The sequence below is a fragment of the Mesoplodon densirostris genome, chromosome 2 (assembly GCF_025265405.1).
Source record: "Mesoplodon densirostris isolate mMesDen1 chromosome 2, mMesDen1 primary haplotype, whole genome shotgun sequence".
In the NCBI taxonomy this organism is placed as follows: domain Eukaryota; kingdom Metazoa; phylum Chordata; class Mammalia; order Artiodactyla; family Ziphiidae; genus Mesoplodon; species Mesoplodon densirostris.
The window spans coordinates 67,264,580-67,287,012 of NC_082662.1; the positions used below are offsets into that span (position 1 = coordinate 67,264,580).

General features: G+C 37.0%; 1 protein-coding gene across 1 annotated transcript in view; it reads right to left on the reverse strand.

The window, feature by feature from the left end:
* The window catches only part of SLC44A5 (solute carrier family 44 member 5), a 194,008-nt gene that overhangs the window by 93,009 nt on the left and 78,566 nt on the right, over window positions 1–22,433 (reverse strand). The window contains exon 2 of the mRNA XM_060119582.1: window positions 1,300–1,373. Within this exon, the coding sequence (XP_059975565.1) occupies window positions 1,300–1,373 (74 nt within the window). The remainder of the gene's footprint in view (window positions 1–1,299; window positions 1,374–22,433) is intronic.

The following is a 22,433-nucleotide window of genomic DNA, read 5'->3' on the forward strand; positions in this document are numbered from 1 at the left end:
CAGGGGTAAGCTGTGGTGGAGCAGCTGCTGTCAGAGGTCGGGGCTACTTCAGATGCACTGTTTGAGTGAGCTCAGTAGTGGCTGCCACCATCCCACCCAGGCCATGCCCAGGGACTAGCTCATCTCTGCATCCCACAGTCAAGTCTTCTCTCCAGTCATGGCTGCCCCAGATCCAGTGCTGCTCTGCAACATGGAATGAGCAGGATCAGAGCCTTTGCTTGGCTTGGGTGCATGCAAGGCAGTTATGGGAAACCCAGCGGCCACTAGAGCAGACCACTCTCCACCCTGCCTCAGGGCAAGACAGCACATGAGTGTTCCTCACAATTGGAGTCCAGGCTTCCCACAGCCCTCCTGTTAGGCCCAGCAGTCCTCCAACCAGCTAAGGGGGGTCGTTTCCTCTGTATAGGACCCCAGGACTGGGGCACCCAATCTGTGGTTCTCACTGCTTACTCCCCAGGGTGAGTGTCCAACTGTGTGGTCTTTCTTGCCCTCTGAAATCCCCTCCCAGGAGCACAGATCCTGATCTGATTGTTTTTTTTTTCCTTCCTACCCAATTATGTGTGTATCATTCTTACAGCCTTGGAGTCTTTCTGCCAGTTTCCAGTTAGTTTTCACTGAGAGTTGTTCCACATGTAGATGTATTTTTGATGTGTTTGTGGAGGGAGGTGAGCTCCATGTCCTCTTACTCTGCCATCTTGATTGATCCCCTTTGGTAGTTTTTAAAACAACCCAAATAAAGACCATCTATATTTGCCCTCTTTATTTTCACTTCCATAGAAAAATCTTTAATCTAACAATGAACAACAGGATATATCTTTCTGGTAGGCAAAGACAATAGGATTTCCTATATGTCAATGAACTATTTGGTGAAATTCTTAATAACTGTTCCTTCTTTTTAATTTACTTATAAAAAGAAAAGGTTATGTATTACTTAAACTTATCTAGGCTCTAGTTCTTATTAGTAAATAGCAACATGAACTTTATTAGCTGCTTAATAAAATTTCAAAAGTAAAAATGATTAAAAGGCAACCATAAGGTTTTTTCGTTCTTCTGTATAATTGTATTTACCTAAGTAATTTAGGCTTGCCTTTGGATAAACTGCTTTGTGTTTACTTTTCATTGCATCTGCTACCCAATGAGTCCTGGTGAGGTACATTCCCTCCAGAAAATATAATAATCGATAATAAGAAGGATTTTGGAAGAAAATGATTAATGTTAAAAATGTGACATTGCTTTATTTATTGACTTAGTTATTTAAATAGCAAATGTTAAATATCTTCTATACCTGTATTTACTCACCCACAAGTCCTAAAAGAATGTAGGCAATAATGAACAGTATGAAGATCATGCAGCACAGCACATCTGTACAACTCCTAAAGACAAAAAGGAACAAAGAGTTAAAAGCATCCTGAGAAGATTCACATAGCATCCGTTTTCCTCCCTCTTATGGACTTAATGTGTCTCCCCCAATTCCCTATGTTGAAACCTAACCCCCAAGGTGATGGTATTAGAAGGTGTGGGGGGGGAGAATTAAAAGGGGTACAAAATAACTTACTGTTCACTGCAAAAAAATATAGGGGAGAAAAAGACAATAACAACAGTGATATGCCATTTTATACCTAATAATTCTGAAAGGTAAATTGGATGCATTTCTGCAATCAAAGACTTTAGCAGCAGGGAGTGGTTATAGTTCCATGATTAAAGAAGTTTCCACAGAGCTGTTAGTATTTATTTTCTTGATTCTTTATTTGTAAAATGTTTTTAGAGGTTAGAGTACACCAACATCAAGAAACTATTTTTTATTTGAAATTGTAATTTAAGCTATTTGATTTTCTTCATGCTTCCAAATACATGGTATAATAAAAAAATTAGTCATTTCTATTCCTCTCTCTCTCCATTATCTTTCTACATGCACATTTAAAGGGTACTATTATTAAATAAAGGATTAACTGCATAAGCTTTCTATGAGGAATAGAGTTGCAACTATTTGAACAACAATGTCTATAATGCATTAAAAAATGAAATGCATCTAAATGGTAATTTTCCAGCTATTCTGAAAGCTGGATATTGTGAAATGAGGTTTAGAGAAAATTTAGCTCATAGAGACTTGGTTATTTTCTAAGGGATCACAAGTCAAACCAGTATCCAGTAGGGATACTCAGGTTTTCAACTAAAGTATTTCCTATTTCTAATATTAAATTTTGTTCAGCTTGTAAGTGGTCTAGAAGGTCAAAACTATGTCTTGAAAGTATGAAACAATACAATCATTCTTTACGTGAAACTTAATGAAGAACCTATTAGTAAAGAAAAAGATGGACCTATTTGACAGGATTAAAAGATACGCATGAGAATTTTCATAGCAAAAACTTCTTGTTCTAGAGGGCATATGGATATGTTCCAGTCTTTTAGCACAGGCAGGTGGAAGTTACATTCTATTTTTAGTGGTGGTAGTAATAATAATAACGAATGATAATTGTACAGTAACAGACACAGTAATACCTTACACATTGATAAATCCCTGTTATACCTTTACTGCTCTCACATACATAACTTTGGTTTTTAGGGGTAGTGAGGTAAGCTGACTTATGTAAGGTCCGTGAGAGAGAGGTAGTTACAGAGACAGACAAATATCTACATCTCCACTGCCTAACCTTTTTCATTTAGTGGTTATTCTAATATGATTACAACTTTCTAGAAAGACTCCAATTAGCCGTATCTAAAACTCCACACACATCCTTATTACTCTACCTCACAATAGGAAATGGATCCATCATAGGGAAAGTTAATCACAGTCAATTCAGAAACAAACTATCACTTGTTTAAGTCTAATTTCAACCCAGGAATTTTAAATTTCATTGGGACTGAAGAATTATGAGAATAATAAAAAGAGAAGAAAACAGGCACTCTAGTTTTCTTTGGTTAACAACCACTGAAGGCAAAACCTGATGGGGGTGAGGAGAGGATCTGGCTCCTGTGCATTTTGACACATCCTACTCAAGATCAGGTTCTCATCCTGTCAGGGCAGTTGCTAAATAGCCTGATACCTAATAATGAATGCCTGCAGGTGAGGAACTAAAGGAGAGAAAACTAGAACAGTGGTATGTTTTTACTAGAAATCTTGAAGCTGTCAAAGCCCTGTGTGTAATGGTAACTACCAAGGAGACAGGGATGTAACCAGAAGCCCCAGCCAGGCTGGCCAGCATCCTGTAATATTATATCTATAATATGTTTATATCTACATAGTTACATTGTATATCATACATACTATAATGCATGTTTATAATGACAATATCATATAGTATTATAATGTTTTCTCTTCATATTATGTAGTAAGCACAGAGAGAAGTAAACATACTAGAAAGATGAATAAAAGAAACTTAAAATCAGAGCACAAGGAAAGAAGTAGAAACACAGCCCCCCCAAATTTCTAAAAAGTAAAACCCACACTCCTCGGCTACTGTCCCTAATGAATGGCATCAGTCAGGGTTTGGTTCCGTGTGGGGTTTTACATTATGATTTCTCTTTCTTTTTGGTGCCAAGGACACACTACAGCCCCAGGGGCTACTGTGTACCCACACAACCTCTCTCTACCCCTTCCCCCAGCAGTCTCTCACCACAGTGGGACAGCATTTCTCAGTAATTCACACCTTGAGATGTTTGGGGATTCTATTCTGGGACTAGGCAGGATAAGAAATCAGGTCCACTTTGCTTTTCTGGAACTCTGCTTTAGAGGAATAGCAGCCAATACCCCATGGCCAGACTGGTTAATTTCATTTTATTTAAGCATGGAAAAATGTTGAACAAAGTGAAAATTATGGAGAATTCAAGAGTTTCAAAACGTAGGAAAGCTTTTCTAGATGAAACATTCTTATTTCTGAAATTTTTCCTATAGTGATATGATTCCCTTTGCTGTTTAAAAATTTTTCTTTTAAAAATAGGTGTGTGTGTGTGTGTGTGTGTGTGTGTGTGTGTGCTTTCAGAGAATTACAGTTATCTGTCATTTTTTCCCCCAATAACTCATCTCTTTCTCTCCACTTCCTCAGATATATTCCCTACTGGAAAAAAATCACTGCTTAGAAAATTATTGGGAAATTGAATATGAAGAAAATATAAAATATAGCTTGGGCACCATTTTGGGAGTCAGGAACATAGCAGAAGCTTAATTCAAATTTTAGAAGTTATAGCACATCATCACTGTTTCTTTCTTTGATTTCAAGGTATCTTTACAATCCCAAGTATTCTGTAGAAAATGAGTAATTTTTTAAAAACCAAGTACTTAATTTGGATAATTTTGAATACTCTTAAGATAGCTATTGAGGTAACTGGGTGATACAAGCTCATGGTTTAAAATCATTCTGAATCATGTTCTAGCTAGAGGCCTGTCATAGCTGTACATTTTCTTCAGTTGGGTCCATCTTTACTTTTATAGTAAGAATCACTATAAGAACCACTGTACTAACCTAAAAATGGGTTGCATGCCACTGAGTTCTAGAAAGAATATTAAATTTACCTGAACCCTCTCCCCTACCCTCCCTCCAAATCAAAGTCCAATTTTTTCAAAACAAGCTGCTTACACTCACGTTATAAGAAAGTTATTCAAATTTTTATTCAGATTAAGCTGTCTTGGCGTAAAAGTATTTTCAAAAGTTAAACTAGGGCCTCCCTGGTGGCGCGGTGGTTGGGAGTCCGCCTGCCGATGCAGGGGATACGGGTTCGTGCCCCGGTCTGGGAGGATCCCATGTGCCGCAGAGCGGCTGGGCCCGTGAGCCATGGCCGCTGGGCCTGCGCGTCCGGAGCCTGTGCTCCGCAAGGGGAGAGGCCACAACAGTGAGAGGCCCGCATACCGCAAAAAGAAAAAAAAAAAAAAAAAAAAGTTAAACTAGAAGTACCATTGCTATCTTATATCTATTTTTCAAAATTGCAATAAGAATAGGATCCCAAATAAACAATCATTTGCAGATTTCCCTTTCCTTCCCATCTCTAACCCACAAGTACAGAATGCCTGCAGTCACCTCAATTTGAAGTCTTGGGAGTTTCCTTTGACTTTCCCTTTTTCGTTGCTTATCTTTCATATTCAGTTGATAAGTTCTCTTGATTCCTTCTCTCTGATGTGTCTTTCATCCACTCCTTCCTTTCTATTCCTGCTGCCTGGACTTGGTCCACATTCTCTTAACCTCTCTTCAAACTATTACTGTGGTTCCTTAATTGGGCTCCTGCATGTAGTCTCTGCCTGATCCAAATCATTCTGCACATCACTGATATCACTGATAGGGGACAATGTCACTTTATTATTTTAAAAATTGCAGTGCTTCTCCACCACCTGTCCAATAATTTCCAAATGTCTCAGCTTTATGTTTAAGAACCTACAGATTTAATCCTAGTTCAAGGCCCAGAGTACCATTCTAGCTTTTCTGCCTCTATTCATCTCAATGTGCTTCAACTAACTTGGACTTTTTCACTTATTGAATACACCATGAAATCTCCCTTGACCACACTCAGGGCTCTCTGCTCATGGTCCTTTAAGACTCATCCTCCTGGGATATCATATGTCCCAATTTGTATGAAACAGCCAGAGTTTACACCTATTAACCTGGAGTAACAATTAGCAATGTTCCCTTTTACTATGAAAAGTGCCCCAGTGTGGATCTCAACCCCATCTACTAAAATCCCATTCTTCATATAGTCGGATTCGCTTCCTCTTTTAGGGCTGAATAACATTCCATTGTATGTATAGGCCATATTTTTTAACCCATTCATTTGTCAATGAACATTTAGGTTGTTTCCACATCTTAGCTATTGTGAATAGTGCTGCAGTGAACATGGGAGTGCAGATATGTCTTTGAGATCCTGATTTCAATTCTTTTGGACAACGTGGATAAACCTAGAGGAACTTATGCTAAGTGAAGTAAGCCAATCACAGAAAGACAAATAACTACAGGATTCTACTAATTTGAGATATCTAAAATAGTCAAACTCATAGAAACAGAAAGTATAATGGTGGTTGCCAGGGGCAGGAGAGAGGGGCAAATGGGTAGTTACTTATACAATGGCAATAAGTTCCAAGTATGCAAGATGAATAAGTTCCAGAGATCTGTGGTACAACATTGTGCCTATATGTTTAACACTACTGTGTGGGCACTGAAAAATTTGTTAAGAGGGGAGATCTCACATTAAGTGTTCTTACCACAATTAAAAAAAAACACATAGCATGGAAGGCATGATAACCACGGCAAGGCTGCAATATACAGGAATATATTTGTTCAAGTTCATAAGTTATTTGCATTTAAAATTTTGCTATGAGTAAGCATAACACAGGTATTAAATACGTGATTGCAAATGTAAAATTTTTTTAACTTAAAAAAATTAAAGGGGGGACCTGCAAGATGGTGGAGGACTAAGACATGGAGATCATCTTCCTCCCCACAAACACATCAAAAATAAATCTACATGTGGAAGAACTCCTACAGAACACCTGCTAAACACTGGCAAAAGACCTCAGACTTCCCAAAAGGAAAGAAACTCCCCACATACATGGCTGTGTGGCTGACAGGATCTTGGTGCTCCGGCTGGGTGTCAGGCCTGAGCCTCTGAGGTGGGAGAGCCGAGTTCAGGACACTGGACCACCAGACCTCCTGGTCCCACATAATATCCATCAGTGTGAGCTCTCCCAGAGATCTCTGTCTCAATGCTAAGACCCAGCTCCACTGAAAGACCAGCAAGCTCCAGTGCTGGACACCCCATGCCAAACAACTAGCAAGACAGCAACACAACCCCACCCATTAGCAGAAAGCCTGCCTAAAATCATACTAAGTTCACAGACACTCCAAAACACACCATCGGACACACTCCTGCCCACCAGAAAGACAAGACCTAGCCTCATCCACCAGAACACAGGCACCAGTCACCTACACCAGGAAGCCTACACAACCCACTGAACCACCGTTACCCACTGGGGGCAGACAACAAAAACACTGGAAACTATGAACCTGCAGCCTGCGAAAAGGAGACACCAAACACAGTAAGTTAAGCAAAATGAGAAGACAGAGAAATACGCAGCAGATGAAGGAGCAAGGTAAAAACCCACCAGACCAAACAAATGAAGAGGAAATAGGCAGTCTACCTGAAAAAGAATTCAGAGTAATGATAGTAAAGATGATCAAAAATCTTGGAAATAGTGTAGAGAAAATACAAGAAAGGTTTAACAAGGACCGAGAAGAACTAAAGAGCAAACAAACAATGATTAACAACACAACAAATGAAATTAAAAGTTCTCTAGAAGGAATCAATAGCAGAATAACTGAGGCAGAAGAATAGATAGGTGACCTGGAAGATAAAATAGTGGAAATAACTACTGCAGAGGAGAATAAAGAAAAAAGAATGAAAAGAATTGAGGACAGTCTCAGAGACATCTGGGACATTAAATGCACCAACATTCGAATTATAGGGGTCCCAAAAGAAGAAGAGAAAAAAAAGGGACTGAGAAAATATTTGAAGAGATTATAGTTGAAAACTTCCCTAATATGGGAAAGGAAATAGTCAGTCAAGTACAGGAAGTGCAGAAAGTCCCATATAGGTTAAATCCAAGGATAAACACGACAAGACACATAGTAATCAAATTGACAAAAATTAAATACAAAGAAAAAATATTAAAAGCAGCAAGGGAAAAGCAACAAATAACATACAAGGGAATCCTCAGAAGGTTAACAGCTGATCTTTCAGCAGAAACTCTGCAAGCCAGAAGACAGTGGCAGGAGATATTTAAAGGGATGAAAGGGAAAAACCTACAACCAAGATTACTCTACCCAGCAAGGATCTCATTCAGATTTGATGGAGAAATTAAAATCTTTACAGACAAGCAAAAGCTAAGAGAATTCAGCACAACCAAACCGGCTTTACAACAAATGGTAAAGGAACTTCTCTAGGCAGGAAACAAAAGAGAAGGAAAAGACTGACAATAACAAACCCCAAAAAATTAAGAAAATGGTAATAGGAACATATATATCAATAATTACCTTAAATATAAGTGGATTAAATGCTCCAACCAAAAGACACAGACAGGATGAATGGATACAAAAACAAGACCCACACATATGCTTTCTACAAGAGACCCACTTCAGACCGAGGGACACATACAGACTGAATGTGAGGGGATGGTAAAAGATATTCCATGCAAATGGAAATCAAAAGAAAGCTGGCATAACAATTCTTATATCAGACAAAATAGTCTTTAAAATAATAACTATTACAAGAGACAAAGAAGGACACTGCATAATGATCAAGGGATCAATCTAAGAAGAAGATATAACAATTGTAAATATTTATGTACCCAATATAGAAGCACCTCAATACATAGGGCAAATACTAACAGCCATAGAAGGCAAAATAGACAGTAACACAATCATACTAGGGGACTTAAACACCCCAACTTCACCAATAGACAGATCATCCAAAATGAAAATAAATAAGGAAACACAAGCTTTAAATGATACATTAAATAAGATGGACTTAATTGATATTTATAGGACATTCCATCCAAAAACAACAGAATACACTTTCTTCTCAACTGCTCATGGAACATTCTCCAGGATAGATCATATCTTGGGTGACAAATCAAGCCTTGGTAAATTTAAGAAAACTGAAATCGTATCAAGTATCCTTTCCGACCACAATGCTATGAGACTAGATATCAATTACAGGAAAAAATCTGTAAAAACTACAAACACATGGAGGCTAAACAATACACTAGTAAATAACCAAGAGATCACTGAAGAAATCAAAGAGGAAATAAAAAATACCTAGAAACAAATGACAATGAAAACATGACGACCCAAAACTTATGGGATGCAGCAAAAGCAGTTCTAAGAGGGAAGTTTATAGCAATACAATCCTACCTCAAGAAACAAGAAACATCTCAAATAAACAATCTAACCTAACCCCTAAAGCAATTACAGAAAGAAGAACCAAAAAACCCCAAAGTTAGCAGAAGGAAAGAAATCATAAAGATCACATCAGAAAAGAAAAACAAATGAAGCAGACAATAGCAAAGATCAATAAAACTAAAAGTTGTTTCTTTGAGAAGATAAACAAAATTGATAGACCATTAGCCAGACTCATCAAGTAAAAAAGGGAGAAGACTCAAATCAACAGAATTAGAAATGAAAAAGGAGAACTAACAACTGACACTGCAGAAATACAAAGGATCATGAGACATTACTGCAAGCAATTATATGCCAATAAAATTGACAACCTGGAAGAAATGGACAATTCTTAGAAAAGCACAACCTTCTGTTCCTGAAACAGGAAGAAATAGAAAATATGAACAGACCAGTCACGAGCACTGAAATTGAAACTGTGATTGAAAATCTTCCAACAAACAAAAGTCCAGGACCAGATGGCTTCGCAGGCGAATTCTATCAAACATTTAGTGAAGATCTAACACCTATACTTCTCAAACTCTACCAAATTATAGCAAAGGGGAGAACACTCCTAAACTCATTCTACAAGGCCACCATTACCCTGATACCAAAACAAGACAAAGAAGTCACACACAAAAAAAGAAAACTACAGGCCAACATCACTGATGAACATAGACGAAAAAATCCTCAACAAAATACTAGCAATCAGAATCCAACAGCACATTAAAGGGATCATATACCATGATCAAGTGGGGTTTATCTCAGGAATACAAGTATTCTTCAATATATACAAATCAATCAATGTGATACACCATATTGACAAATATGATCATCTCAATGGATGCAGGACACTCTTTTGACAAAATTCAACTCCAATTTTTGATAAAAAACCTTTCAGAAATTAGGCATAGAGGAAAATTCCCTCAAAATAATAAAGGCCATATATGACAAACCCACAACCAACATCGTCCTCAATGGTGAAAAACTGAAACCATTTCCACTAAGATCAGGAACAAGACAAGGCTGCCCACTCTCACCACTATTCTTCTACATAGTTTTGGAAGTTTTACCCACAGCAATCAGAGAAGAAAAAGAAAAAAAAGGAATACAAATTGGAAAAGAAGAAGTAAAACTGTCACTGTTTGCAGATGACATGATACTATACATAGAGAATCCTAAAGATGCTAACAGAAAACTACTAGAGCTAATTAATTAATTTAGTAAAGTAGCAGGATATAAACTTAATGCACAGAAATCTCTTGCATTCCTATAGAGTAATGATGAAAAATCTGAAAAAAAAATTAAGGGAACACTCCTATTTACCATTGCAAGAAAAAGAATAAAATACCTAGGAATAAACCCACCTAAGGAGACAAAACACCTGTATGCAGAAAACTGTAAGACACTGATGAAAGAAATTAAAGATGATACAAACACATGGAGAGATATACCATGTTCTTGGTTTGAAAGAATCAACATTGTGAAAATGACTCTACTACCCAAAGCAATCTACAGGTTCAATGCAATCCCTATCAAACAACCAATGGCATTTTTCACAGAACTAGAAGAAAAAAATTCACAATATGTATGGAAACACAAAAGACCCTAAAGAGCCAAAGCAATCTTGAGAAAGAAAAACGAAGCAGGAGGAATCAGCCTCCTGGACTTCAGACTATATTACAAAGCTACAGCAATCAAGACACTATGGTACTGGCACAAAAACAGAAATACAGATCAATGGAACAGGATAGAAAGCCCAGAGATAAACCCACACACATATGGTCACCTTATCTTTGAAAAAGGAGGCAAGAATATACAATGGAGAAAAGACAGCCTCTTCAATAAGTGGTGCTGGGAAAACTGGACAGCTACATGTAAAAGAATGAAATTAGAACACTCCTTAACACCATACACAAAAGTAAACTCAAAATGGATTAAAGACCTAAATGTAAGGCCAGACACTATTAAACACTAAGAGGAAAACATAGGCAGAACACTCTATGACATAAATCATAGCAAGGTCCTTTTTGACCCACCTCCTAGAGAAATGGAAATAAAAACAAAAATAAACAAATGGGACCTAATGAAACTTAAAAGCTTTTGCACAGCAAAGGAAACCACAAACAAGATGAAAAGACAACCCTCAGAATGGGAGAAAATATTTGCAAATGAAGCAACTGACAAAGGATTAATCTCCAAAATATACAAGAATCTCATACAGCTCAATATCAAAAAAGCAAACAATCCAATCCAAAAATGGGCAGAATACCTAAACAGACAGTTCTCTAAAGAAGGTAGACAGGGCCTCCCTGGTGGCGCAAGTGGTTGAGAGTCCGCCTGCCGATGCAGGGGATACGGGTTCGTGCCCCGGTCTGGGAGGATCCCATATGCCGCGGAGCGGCTGGGCCCGTGAGCCATGGCCGCTGAGCCTGCGCGTCCGGAGCCTGCGCGTCCGGAGCCTGTGCTCCGCAACGGGGGAGGCCACAACAGTGAGAGGCCCGCATACCGCAAAAAAAAAAAAAAAAAAAAAAAAAAAAAAGAAGGTAGACAGATGGCCAACAAACACATGAAACATCACTAATCATTAGAGAAATGCAAATCATAACTACAATGAGGTATATAACCTCACACCAGTCAGAATGGCCATCATCAAAAAATCTACAAACAATAAATGCTGGAGAGGGTGTGGAGAAAAGGGAACCCTCTTGCACTGTTGGTGGGAATGTAAACTGATACAGCCACTGTGGAGAACAGTATGGAGGTTCCTTAAAAAACTAAAAATAGAACTACCATATGACCCAACAATCCCACTACTGGGCATATACCCTGAAAATACCATAATTCAAAAAGAGACATGTACCCCAGTGTTCAGTGCAGCACTATTTACAATAGCCAGGACATGGAAGCAACCTAAGTGTCCATCAACAGATGAATGGATAAAGAAGATGTGGCACATATATACAATGGAATATTACTCAGCCATAAAAAGGAAACAAAACTGAGTTATTTGTAGTGAGGTGGATGGACCTAGAGACTGTTATTCAGAGCGAATTAAGTCAGAAAGAGAAAAACAAATACCATTCCCTAACACATATATATGGAATCTAAAAAAAAAAATTGGTTCTGATGAACTAGATGCAGGAAAAGAATAAAGATCCAGATGTAGAGAATGGACTTGAGGACACTGGGAAGGGGAAGGGTAATCTGGGATGAAGTGAGAGTGTGGCATGGACATATATACACTACCAAATGTAAAATAGATAGCTAGTGGGAAGCAGCTGCACGGCACAGGGAGATCAGCTTGGTGCTTTGTGACCACCTACAGGGGTAGGATATGGAGGTTGGGAGGGACATGCAAGAGGGAGGAGAAGTGGGAATATATGTATATGTATATGTATAGCTGATTCACTTTGTTATGTAGCAGGAACTAACAGACCACTGTAAAGCAATTAAACTCCAATAAAGATGTTAAAAATAAAGAAAGAAAGAAAGCAAATCCCCCATAAAATGATTAAAAAATAAAAATAAATGCCCCTGAACTGTAAAAAAAAAAAAATTATAATCCCAACTTTCAAATAAGCTCAAATGTCACCTCTTTCATGCAGTTTTCAACTAAAAGAGATCCCTCACATCTCTGTAGACTTACAGAAGCTGTATTTGTACATCTGTAAGGCAATTATCTTCCACCTATTATAATCTAGACGGGGGGTGGCAAACTGCAGGCCATGGGCCAAATCTGGCTTGCTGCCTACTTTTGTACAGCTTTTTGTGAACTAAGAATGGTTTTCACTTTTTAAAAATACTTTTAGAAATCAAAAGAGTAATATCTTGTGATATAAGAATTACACAAAATTCAAATCTCAGTGTCCACAAATACAGATTTTTGGAAGATAGCTATACTGATTTACGTATGTATTGTCTATGGCTACTTTTGTGCCTCAGTGGCTGAGTTGAGTAGTCACAATAGAAACCATCTGGCCTGCACAGCCTAAAATTAACTACCTGGACTTTTATAGAAAAAGTTTGCTGACCTCTGATCTAGGCTGTAATGCCCTCTGTGGCAGCATTTAGCATAGAGTGTTGCATGCTGCAGACATACGGCAATCTATGTCCCATGAATGATCAGTAAGACACCTCTGACAGGCTAATACATCATAAGCAGGCTCTGGTGAAAATCAGAGTGCTGTATTTCAAATTTCACATCTCTTTTTTGGGTTGGCGTGGTGTAGGGGGAGGACTATTTGGTGAATGTGTTGTCTAAGGATTTAATTTTTTGGTTAAGCTTAAGCCTGCCACCTAGATATTACTGTCTCCAATAAAATAAATCATAGAAGAAAACCGATTAGATTCAGAGGTAATATGAGAGTTTTGTTTCTTAAGTTCATATTTCAGTTCTACACTAGTTCTTCTTTTCCTACAACTGTCATTCTGACTCCTTTTCAGGGACAGCTTTCTACCTTCATTCAGAAACTGATTCATTTAATAGTTTTCTTTCTTTGTGGCAGCTGAAATTCCAATGATATCAACCATTCTGAAAGGTCATTAATATCAAGCATTAGAGCAAGAATGGAAGTCTTATACGTCATTATTCTCTGACAGATCATCCATTTGTGCCTAATGAGTCAGTTTAGGGACTGTCCACTGCCATGATTCCAGTCTGATGATCACCTCTCATTTGAAAGTTCTTGGTGTCACCTGGGTACATCTGTTCGCTACATAGCTGCATTTATAACCAACAGTCTAGAAGCATTGCTCCTCTGTGGTTCTGCTGGCACCTGCGTGATGCCATTAAGTCATCTGTTACCTCTTAGTTTCTTTTTGCAGAAGTCTGTTCCAGAAAATAGAATGGCTGCTTCACTTCCCAGAGGCTTTATTAAAGGACAGTACATTCTGGGGCCCTCCTCCAAGCTTCACCGAGATGCACTTGGCAAACTGCAGAATGTGGCTTGGAATTAGATCATCTGAGTTGATGCTTAGTCAGCAGACTCAAAACATTTGGGGCTATTTGAGGGTAGAGTTCTGTGTAAGTTAAAAAATACCTCTATTCCTCCATTCTTCACTATTAATGGAGAATCTGGTGATTTGTGAGAGGAGCATTCTCTAAGCGTTGTGTTTGAAGGAGTTAATTGTAACTTTTCCCCTTGCTTCCAGCTTCTCTTTTCCCTAGACACATTGTCTAAAAGTTCTCTACTGTTCTGTTCCCACAGCTTTAGATTATACCATGTACCATTTGTGTGTGTGTGTGTGTGTGTGTGTGTGTGTGTGCAAGAGAGAGAGAGAGAAAGCTGAGGTTTCTACAAGCATAATAAAAAGTTAAAGATTATCTTGAAGAATTATATTGTTACGGAATGAAAAACTTAATAGGAAGGCACAATGAGCTTTTAATCACGTGAACTAGTATTTTCAGGTGTTCAATATAAATACAAGTGTTTTAAGTCTCTTAAAAAAATTAAGGATGACTTTAAGGTTACATTTACCTTAAAAGATAATTTTGACATCCAATCATTGAGAAAAGAGTGTGAGTTTTATGGGATTATCTTTTTTAGCACATTTTAAACTGTTGCTGAAAATGAAACATACCAAATAACATAATACCCTAAGAAATTATAGAATGATATTGATAATGTCTTTCAAATTGATTAGAACATTTAAGATGATATTTCAGTATTGTACCTGCTTTACTTAGTTCTTTTGGATAACTGGATCTTAAAAGCTTCCCTATTCTCTATGGTTAATCTTTTCTTCTATACTGTTTGTACTTCTGTTTCCATTGTCTTGAGAGAGTAGCTTTAACTGGTTGTAATTTATATTTTCTATTTGTAAACTGGAAATAAAACCTCATTTTTATATAGAGAAGTTTAAGTGATGTCTATATAAATGTCTCTTTTGTTTAAAATGGAACAAGGTCAGACAAAAATTGATCTTACTATGTTATTCATCATCTTTGTAAAACTTGCATAGTATCCAAGAATCTGTCAGTGGGAGGAAACCACTCAGAAAATTGCTAGTAAAATCAGAACTGAATCATAGTTATTACCCATATTACAGCTGGCATTGTGGACCAAAGGTACCATCAGAGAGATGCTAGGAGAACCAGCTGAGAACAGCCTTGGGAATTAGTCCATAAATGTACAGGGAATCTGTATCAGTTCAAAAGGCTCGTTAATCTTCTTGGAATAGGTTAGCATCCCTCTGCATAGAAACACAGAGTAGTAGGTGCTCAAAAATATTTGTTTAAACAATGAACTTCTGAAAATTCTCATGACTTGTATAGCTACAAAAATTCTGTTGTTAAAATTTTTTTTAAATCATGCTTCTTAAAATCATATGATAAATATCAATAGTGAATATTTTTAGTAATCAAAGGCCTGCACATTAAAATGAAAAGATTGCTATTTGTCACCCAAAATTTTAATAATAAAAAAATTACCTACAAATGATGGGCACTTTAGAAAATTACATGCCCTTTGATCTAATAATTCTTCTTCTAGTAATTTATAGCATGGAAATATGTATAGAAGAAGCAAGAATTTATTTATAAGGATTTAAAACACTGATTTAAATCATACATGTAGAAAACAAGATTTCTCCATCATAACTTTTTTTTACTTAGAATTTGTTTCGGCAATAATTTCAGTTTTTAGAGGAAAACAACAAACGCAACATGACATTGGGCTTAAGTAATATCTAGCACTACAGCACTAGTATGTTGTTGGTAAATCTTTACTGTGAAATGAGAGGTCTTTGCTGATTTTAGGGAAAAATTAACAATTTGTGAGATGGTATAATAAGGGATGGTATGTTTTCATTTGTTCAAAGCAAAGAAACATAGGCATTCAACACGTGCCTACTGAATGAATGAAAGTGTTACTTGAACATTAGACATTAAAATACTGTAGACATTTTAAAAATGTATAAAAATGCTGTGTCCCTCTGTTTTTAAATTATTCAGCAAAATGGGAAATTCCAACCATTTGTCTAGAGCCTGAAGTAGTATATGATTGCTCATTCTTTTCTGTAAATATTTGCTAATACATTTTATTCTACAAGCTGTTTGTTCTATAATAAAGCATTACTAGTAAGAATAGGGTCATTGTTATTAACTTTAAAGGGGACTTAATTAAACTTTTTAGGGTTTTTAAGGTAAAACTAAATGTTTTCTAAATGTTTATTGCTTTGCACTTACTAAATACAGTCTCTGTGTAATCCAGTTTAAATCTGAACCTAACTGTATCAGTTAAAAACGTGTTCAGTTGCAAATACCAGAAAATTTATGTTAGAAACAGTGGCTTAAATTCCAAAGAACTTGTTTCATACAAGAAGTCCTGCGGTTGGCAGTCCAGGGCTACCGTGGTATGTCATTCAGTGATGCCATTAGGGACCTAACTCATTTCCTCTTTCTGCCCCCTTCATCCTTAGCTTGTAGACATTTATGTTCATGCTTGTACCTCATATCACAAGTTGACTGCTGCACTCAAGACACCTGAATCACTTCAATAAAGCTTTGTCTTTTTATTCAGAAAAGAAGGTCCCTTCTAGAAGACTTGCCCTTAAGCTCATTGGTTTGAACTGTGTCTCATGGCCAACCCTGCCTGGAAGGTAGTTAGCAAAACTGAATGCTTGATTTTTCACCTTCTATAGTAGAAGACGCAAGGGAGAAGATGGTTTGGAATGGATATTCAGGGAGACAAATTACAGAATATACCACAGTTACCAGTGAGATTTAAACAATCATAAAAAAAAATATTATTTGTTCTAATAATTTTAGTCAACCCAAATGGATTATACCAAAGAATGTGCGTTTTTCTCTGAGACTACTTTTTTTTCCTGAAGGATATATATATATATATATATATATATATATATATATATATATATATATATATATATTTTTTTTTTTTAGCATCTTTATTAGAGTATAATTGCTTTAAAATGGTGTGTTAGTTTCTGCTTTATAACAAAGGGAATCAGCTATACATATACATATATCCCCATATCTCCTCCCTCTTGCATCTCCCTCCCACCCTCCCTACCCCACCCCTCTAGGTGGTCACCAAGCACCGAGCTGATCTCCCTGTGCTATGCGGCTGCTTCCCACTAGCTATCTATTTTACATTTGGTACTGTACATATGTCCATGCCACTCTCTCACTTTGTCCCAGCTTACCCTTCCCCCTCCCTGTGTCTTCAAGTCCATTCTCTAGAAAGTCTGCATCTTTATTCCTGTCCTGCCCCTAGGTTCTTCATAACCACTTTTTTTCAGATTCCATATATTTGTGTTAGCATACGGTACTTGTTTTTCTCTTTCTGCCTTACTTCACTCTGTATGACACACTCTGGTTCCATCCACCTCACTACAAATAACTCAGTTTTGTTTCTTTTTATGGCTGAATAATATTCCATTGTATATATGTGCCACATCTTCTTTATCCATTCGTCTGTTGATGGACACTTATTAACTATTAAACATATTTTGTAAGATTAACATAGGAAAACTGAATATTGTATATTCTCACAGAATTCAAGAAGTGAAACTGAGATTCATTTCCCAGCAAAGCACATTCTAGAGCTGATATCAGTAACAGCAAAATAGGAAGTTATAACACCTTATCTGTGGCTAATTTTCCATTTCATATTCAATCAATTAAATAATTCTTGACATCCATGTTCAATGGAAGGGAGTCTGAAATTTAAATCCAGCCATAGTAAACATATGCAGTTGCAGTTTTCCTAAGCTGAATATTGAAATACAAATTTCCAAGTTAATGTATATATATATATATTTTTATATTGCCTATACTATATAATTCCATAGAATATCTTGAAATTATTATTTTAGTTTGGGATCCAGTATTTGTTTGGGAGCTAATATTTATTCTGTTTTCTTTACATACACATTTTATATGGGCTAAAATATTAATTAATCAATTACTTATTTTAAAAACATCTTTATTAGAGTATAATTTCTTTACAATGGTGTGTCAGTTTCTGCTTTATAACAAAGTGAATCAGTTATACATATACATATGTCCCTATATCTCTTCCCTCTTGCATCTCCCTCCCTCCCACCCTCCTTATCCCACCCCTCTATGTGGTCACAAAGCACTGAGCAGATCTCCCTGTGCTATGAGGCTGCTTCCCACTAGCTATCTGTTTTATGTTTGGTACTGTACATATGTTCATGCCACTCTCTCACTTTGTCCCAGCTTACCCTTCCCCCTCCCCATATCCTCAAGTCCATTCTCTAGTAGGTCTGCATCTTTATTCCCATCCTGCCCCTAGGCTCTTCTGACCATTTTCTCTCTCTCTCTCTTTTTTTTTTCAGATTCCATATATATGTGTTAGCATACGGTATTTGAAAAATGGAGCTGGAGGAATCAGGGTCCCGGACTTCAGACTATACTACAAAGCTACACTAGTCAAGACAGTATGGTACTGGCACAAAACCAGAAATACAGATCAATGGAACAGGATAGAAAGCCCAGAGATAAACCCACACACATATGGTCACCTTATCTTTGATAAAGGAGGCAAGAATATACAGTGGAGAAAAGACAGCCTCTTCAATAAGTGGTGCTGGGAAAACTGGACAGCTACATGTAAAAGAATGAAATTAGAACACTCCCTAACACCATACACAAAAATAAACTCAAAATGGATTAAGGACCTAAATGTAAGGCCAGACACCATCAAACTCTTGCAGGAAAACATAGGCAGAACACTCTATGACATAAATCATAGTAAGATCCTTTTTGACCCACCTCCTAGAGAAATGTAAATAAAAACAAAAATAAACAAATGGGACCTAATGAAACTTAAAACCTTTTGCACAGCAAAGGAAACCATAAACAAGATGAAAAGACAACCCTCAGAATGGGAGAAAATATTTGCAAATGAAGCAACTGACAAAGGATTAATCTCCAAAATATACAAGAATCTCATACAGCTCAATATCAAAAAAACAAACAACCCAATCCAAAAATGGGCAGAAGACCTAATTAGACATTTCTCCAAAGAAGATATACAGATTGTTAACAAACACATGAAAGAATGCTCAACCTCATTAATCGTTAGAGAAATGCAAATCAAAACTACAATGAGATATCATCTCACACTGGTCAGAATGGTTATCATCAAAAAATCTACAAACAATAAATGCTGGAGAGGGTATGGAGAAAAGGGAACCCTCTTGCACGGTTGGTGGGAATGTAAATTGATACAGCCACTATGGAGAACAGTATGGAGGTTCCTTAAAAAACTAAAAATAGAACTACCATACGACCCAGCAATCCCACTACTGGGCATATACCCTGAGAAAACCATAATTCAAAATGAGTCATGCACCAAAATGTTCATTGCAGCTCTATTTACAATAGCCAGGACATGGAAGCAACCTAAGTGTCCATCAAGAGATGAATGGATAAAGAAGGTGTGGCACATGTATACAATGGAATATTACTCAGCCATAAACAGGAACGAAACTGAGTTATTTGTAGTCAGGTGGATGGACCTTGAGACTGTCATACAGAGTGAAGTAAGTCAGAAAGAAAAAAACAAATAATGTATATATTTTAAAAATCATTAGACATGGAATGTATCAAAAACTATACCAGTAAGTGTCTTTCATTTCAATATGAGATACTCAGAACAGCATGTTAATAGTAAGTCTGGGAGGTATTAGGCAATTCTGTCCAGTAATTTTCCCTGTTTATTTTTTAGAACAAAGTATTACAACGCAGCATACATAATGGCTGTCAGTTCCTACTACTGTCCTCTTTCCTTCCATTCTGAGATAAAAGTTCATGGAAGACCCATAATACCCCCAGATGTAAGTCCTTCCTCCTCAGGGTTTCACAAAACCTCCCCAGAAATTTTTTCAATGGCTATTTGTTAAGTGTCTACTATTTGCTACTATGGTGAGATATATGTATGAGGGGTCGGGGGCAGGATGGAGCAGTGGTAAACCAAGACTGTTAGGGGGAGCAAGGAGATATTAAAAAAAAAAAAGAATATGATCTTAGCCCTCAAAGTCTCATTTCATGATTTAAGGGAAAAAAAAGATAAACACATCTAAAAGATTAATGTTAAAAAATACAGTTTAAAATGTAGAGGTAAAAATAAGTACTACAAGTAGGAAGGATCTAGATGGTTAGAGTAGAAAAAGCTCAGTGTGAGCTAGAGTATGTGAGCACTTTAATTACAAGGGATCGGTTAAACTTTTGAATTATGGAGAAGATTATGACTGGCTGGGGAGAGAGATCCATTCTAGGCAAAAAAAGATGTATAAGAACAAAGGTGCAAAACTAAGTATGGCTGATGGGGATGAGAAAGAGACCAGGCTAACTAGAATCCTTATTCAGTACAAATTATAAAACAGACCAGATTAGTATTACAGAGCCAAAAAAACTAACCCGTTCTTTTATTTTCATAATATTTATTTGGTACCTATTCTGTACCAGGTACTGTAGTACATACTATAAATACAGTAGTGAGCCAGACAGATAAGGTGCCTTCTCTCATGAAGCTCACAATTTAGTGTGGGAAGCTAGCAATAAATAAGTAAACGTCAACACATAAAATAATGACAGATTGTGTGGTAGTGACAGAAGTGCTAGGAAGGAAACAAACATGATACTATGAAAGGGTATAATAACGACACTATGAAAGAGTAGGGAAGGACTCTAAAAAGGTGGGGGGTACCATACTTTTTTGATTAAAATTCATATGGAACCACAAAAGACCTTGAATGGCCAAAGCAATCTTGAGAAAGAAGAACAAAGCTGGAGGAATTATACTTCCTGATTTCAAACTATACCATTACCAAGCTATAGTAATCAAAACAGTATGGTATTGGCATAAAAACAGACATATACATAAATGGAGCAGAACTGAGAGCCCAGAAATAACCCCCCAAATCAATGGTCAACAAATATTTGACAAGGGAGCCGATACTACTCAGTGAGGAAAGGAGAGCCTCTTCAACGAATGGTGTTGGGAAAATGAAATAACCATATACAAAAAAGTGAAATTCGATCCCTATCTTACACCACTCACAAAAATTAACTCAAAGTGGATTAAAAACTTAAATGTAGGACCTGAAACTGTAGAACTCCTAAAAGAAAACATAAGGAAAATAGCTCCTTGACACTGGTCTTAGCAACAATTTTTTAGATATAACATCAAAAGCACAAGAAACAAAGGCAAAAATAAGTGGGACTACATCATACTGAAAACCTTCCCCCCAGCAAATGAAACCATCACAAGATGAAAAGGAAACCTACAGAATATGAGAAAATATTTGAAAATCATATATTTGATATGGGATTAACATCCAAAAAATATAAAGAACTCATACAGTTCAAAAGCAAGTCCAAACAATCCAATTAAAAATGAGCAGAGGATCTAAGTAGACATTTTTCCAAAGAAGACATACAGGTGGCCAACACCTATGTGAAAATGTGTTCAACATCACTAATCATCAAGGAAATGCAAGCCAAAATCACAGTGAATTATCACCTCATACTTATTAGAATGGCTACCATCAAAAAGGCAAGAGATAAGTGTTTCCAAGGATTTGAAGAAAAGGGACCGCTTGTGCACTGTTGGTGGGGATGTAAATTGGTGCAGCCACTATGGAAAACAGTATGGAAAACACTATGGAAAACTATCATATGATTCAGCAATCTCACTTTTGGGTATGTATCCAAAGGAAATGAGACAGGATCTTGAAGAGATATCTGCACTCTCATGTTCATTGTAGTATCATTCATACTAGCCAAGACATGGAAACAACCTGTCAGTTGAATTAATGGATAAAGATATGGTATAATTCTATACAACAGAATATTATTCAGCCATCAGAAAGAAGGAAAACCTGCCATTTGTTCCAACATGGATGGAGCTTGAGGACATGATGCTAAGTGAGATTAAGTCAGATAGAGTAAGACAAATACTGTATGATATCATTTGCATATGTAATTTAAAGAAGCTGAACTCTTGGAAACCAAGTAGAATGGAGGTTACTGAGGGCTGTGGGTGTGGGGAATGGGGAGATGTTGGCCAAAAAGTACAACTTGCAGTTAGAAAATGAAAAAGTTCTGGAGATCTAGTGTATAGCATAGTGATTATAGTCAACAATACTGCATTACATACTTCAAAGTTCCTAAGAGACTAGCCTTAAATGTTCTTATTAGAAGAAAGAAACAGTAATTGTGTGATGGGATGGAGGTATTAGCTAACACTTCAGTGGTAATCATTTTACAACATTTAAGTGTATCAAATCAACATATTAGACTTATACAATGTCATATATCAATTATATCTCTTTTTTCTTTAATAAATTTATTTAATTGCTTGTTTTTTATTTTTGGCTGTGTTGGGTCCTCCTTGCTGTGCACGAGCTTTCTCCAGCTGCAGCGAGCAGGGGTCACTCTTCACTGCAGCGCACGGGCCTCCCATCGCCGTGGCCTCCCCTGCTGCAAAGCACGGGGGTCCAGGAGCGCGGGTTTCAGTAGCTGCA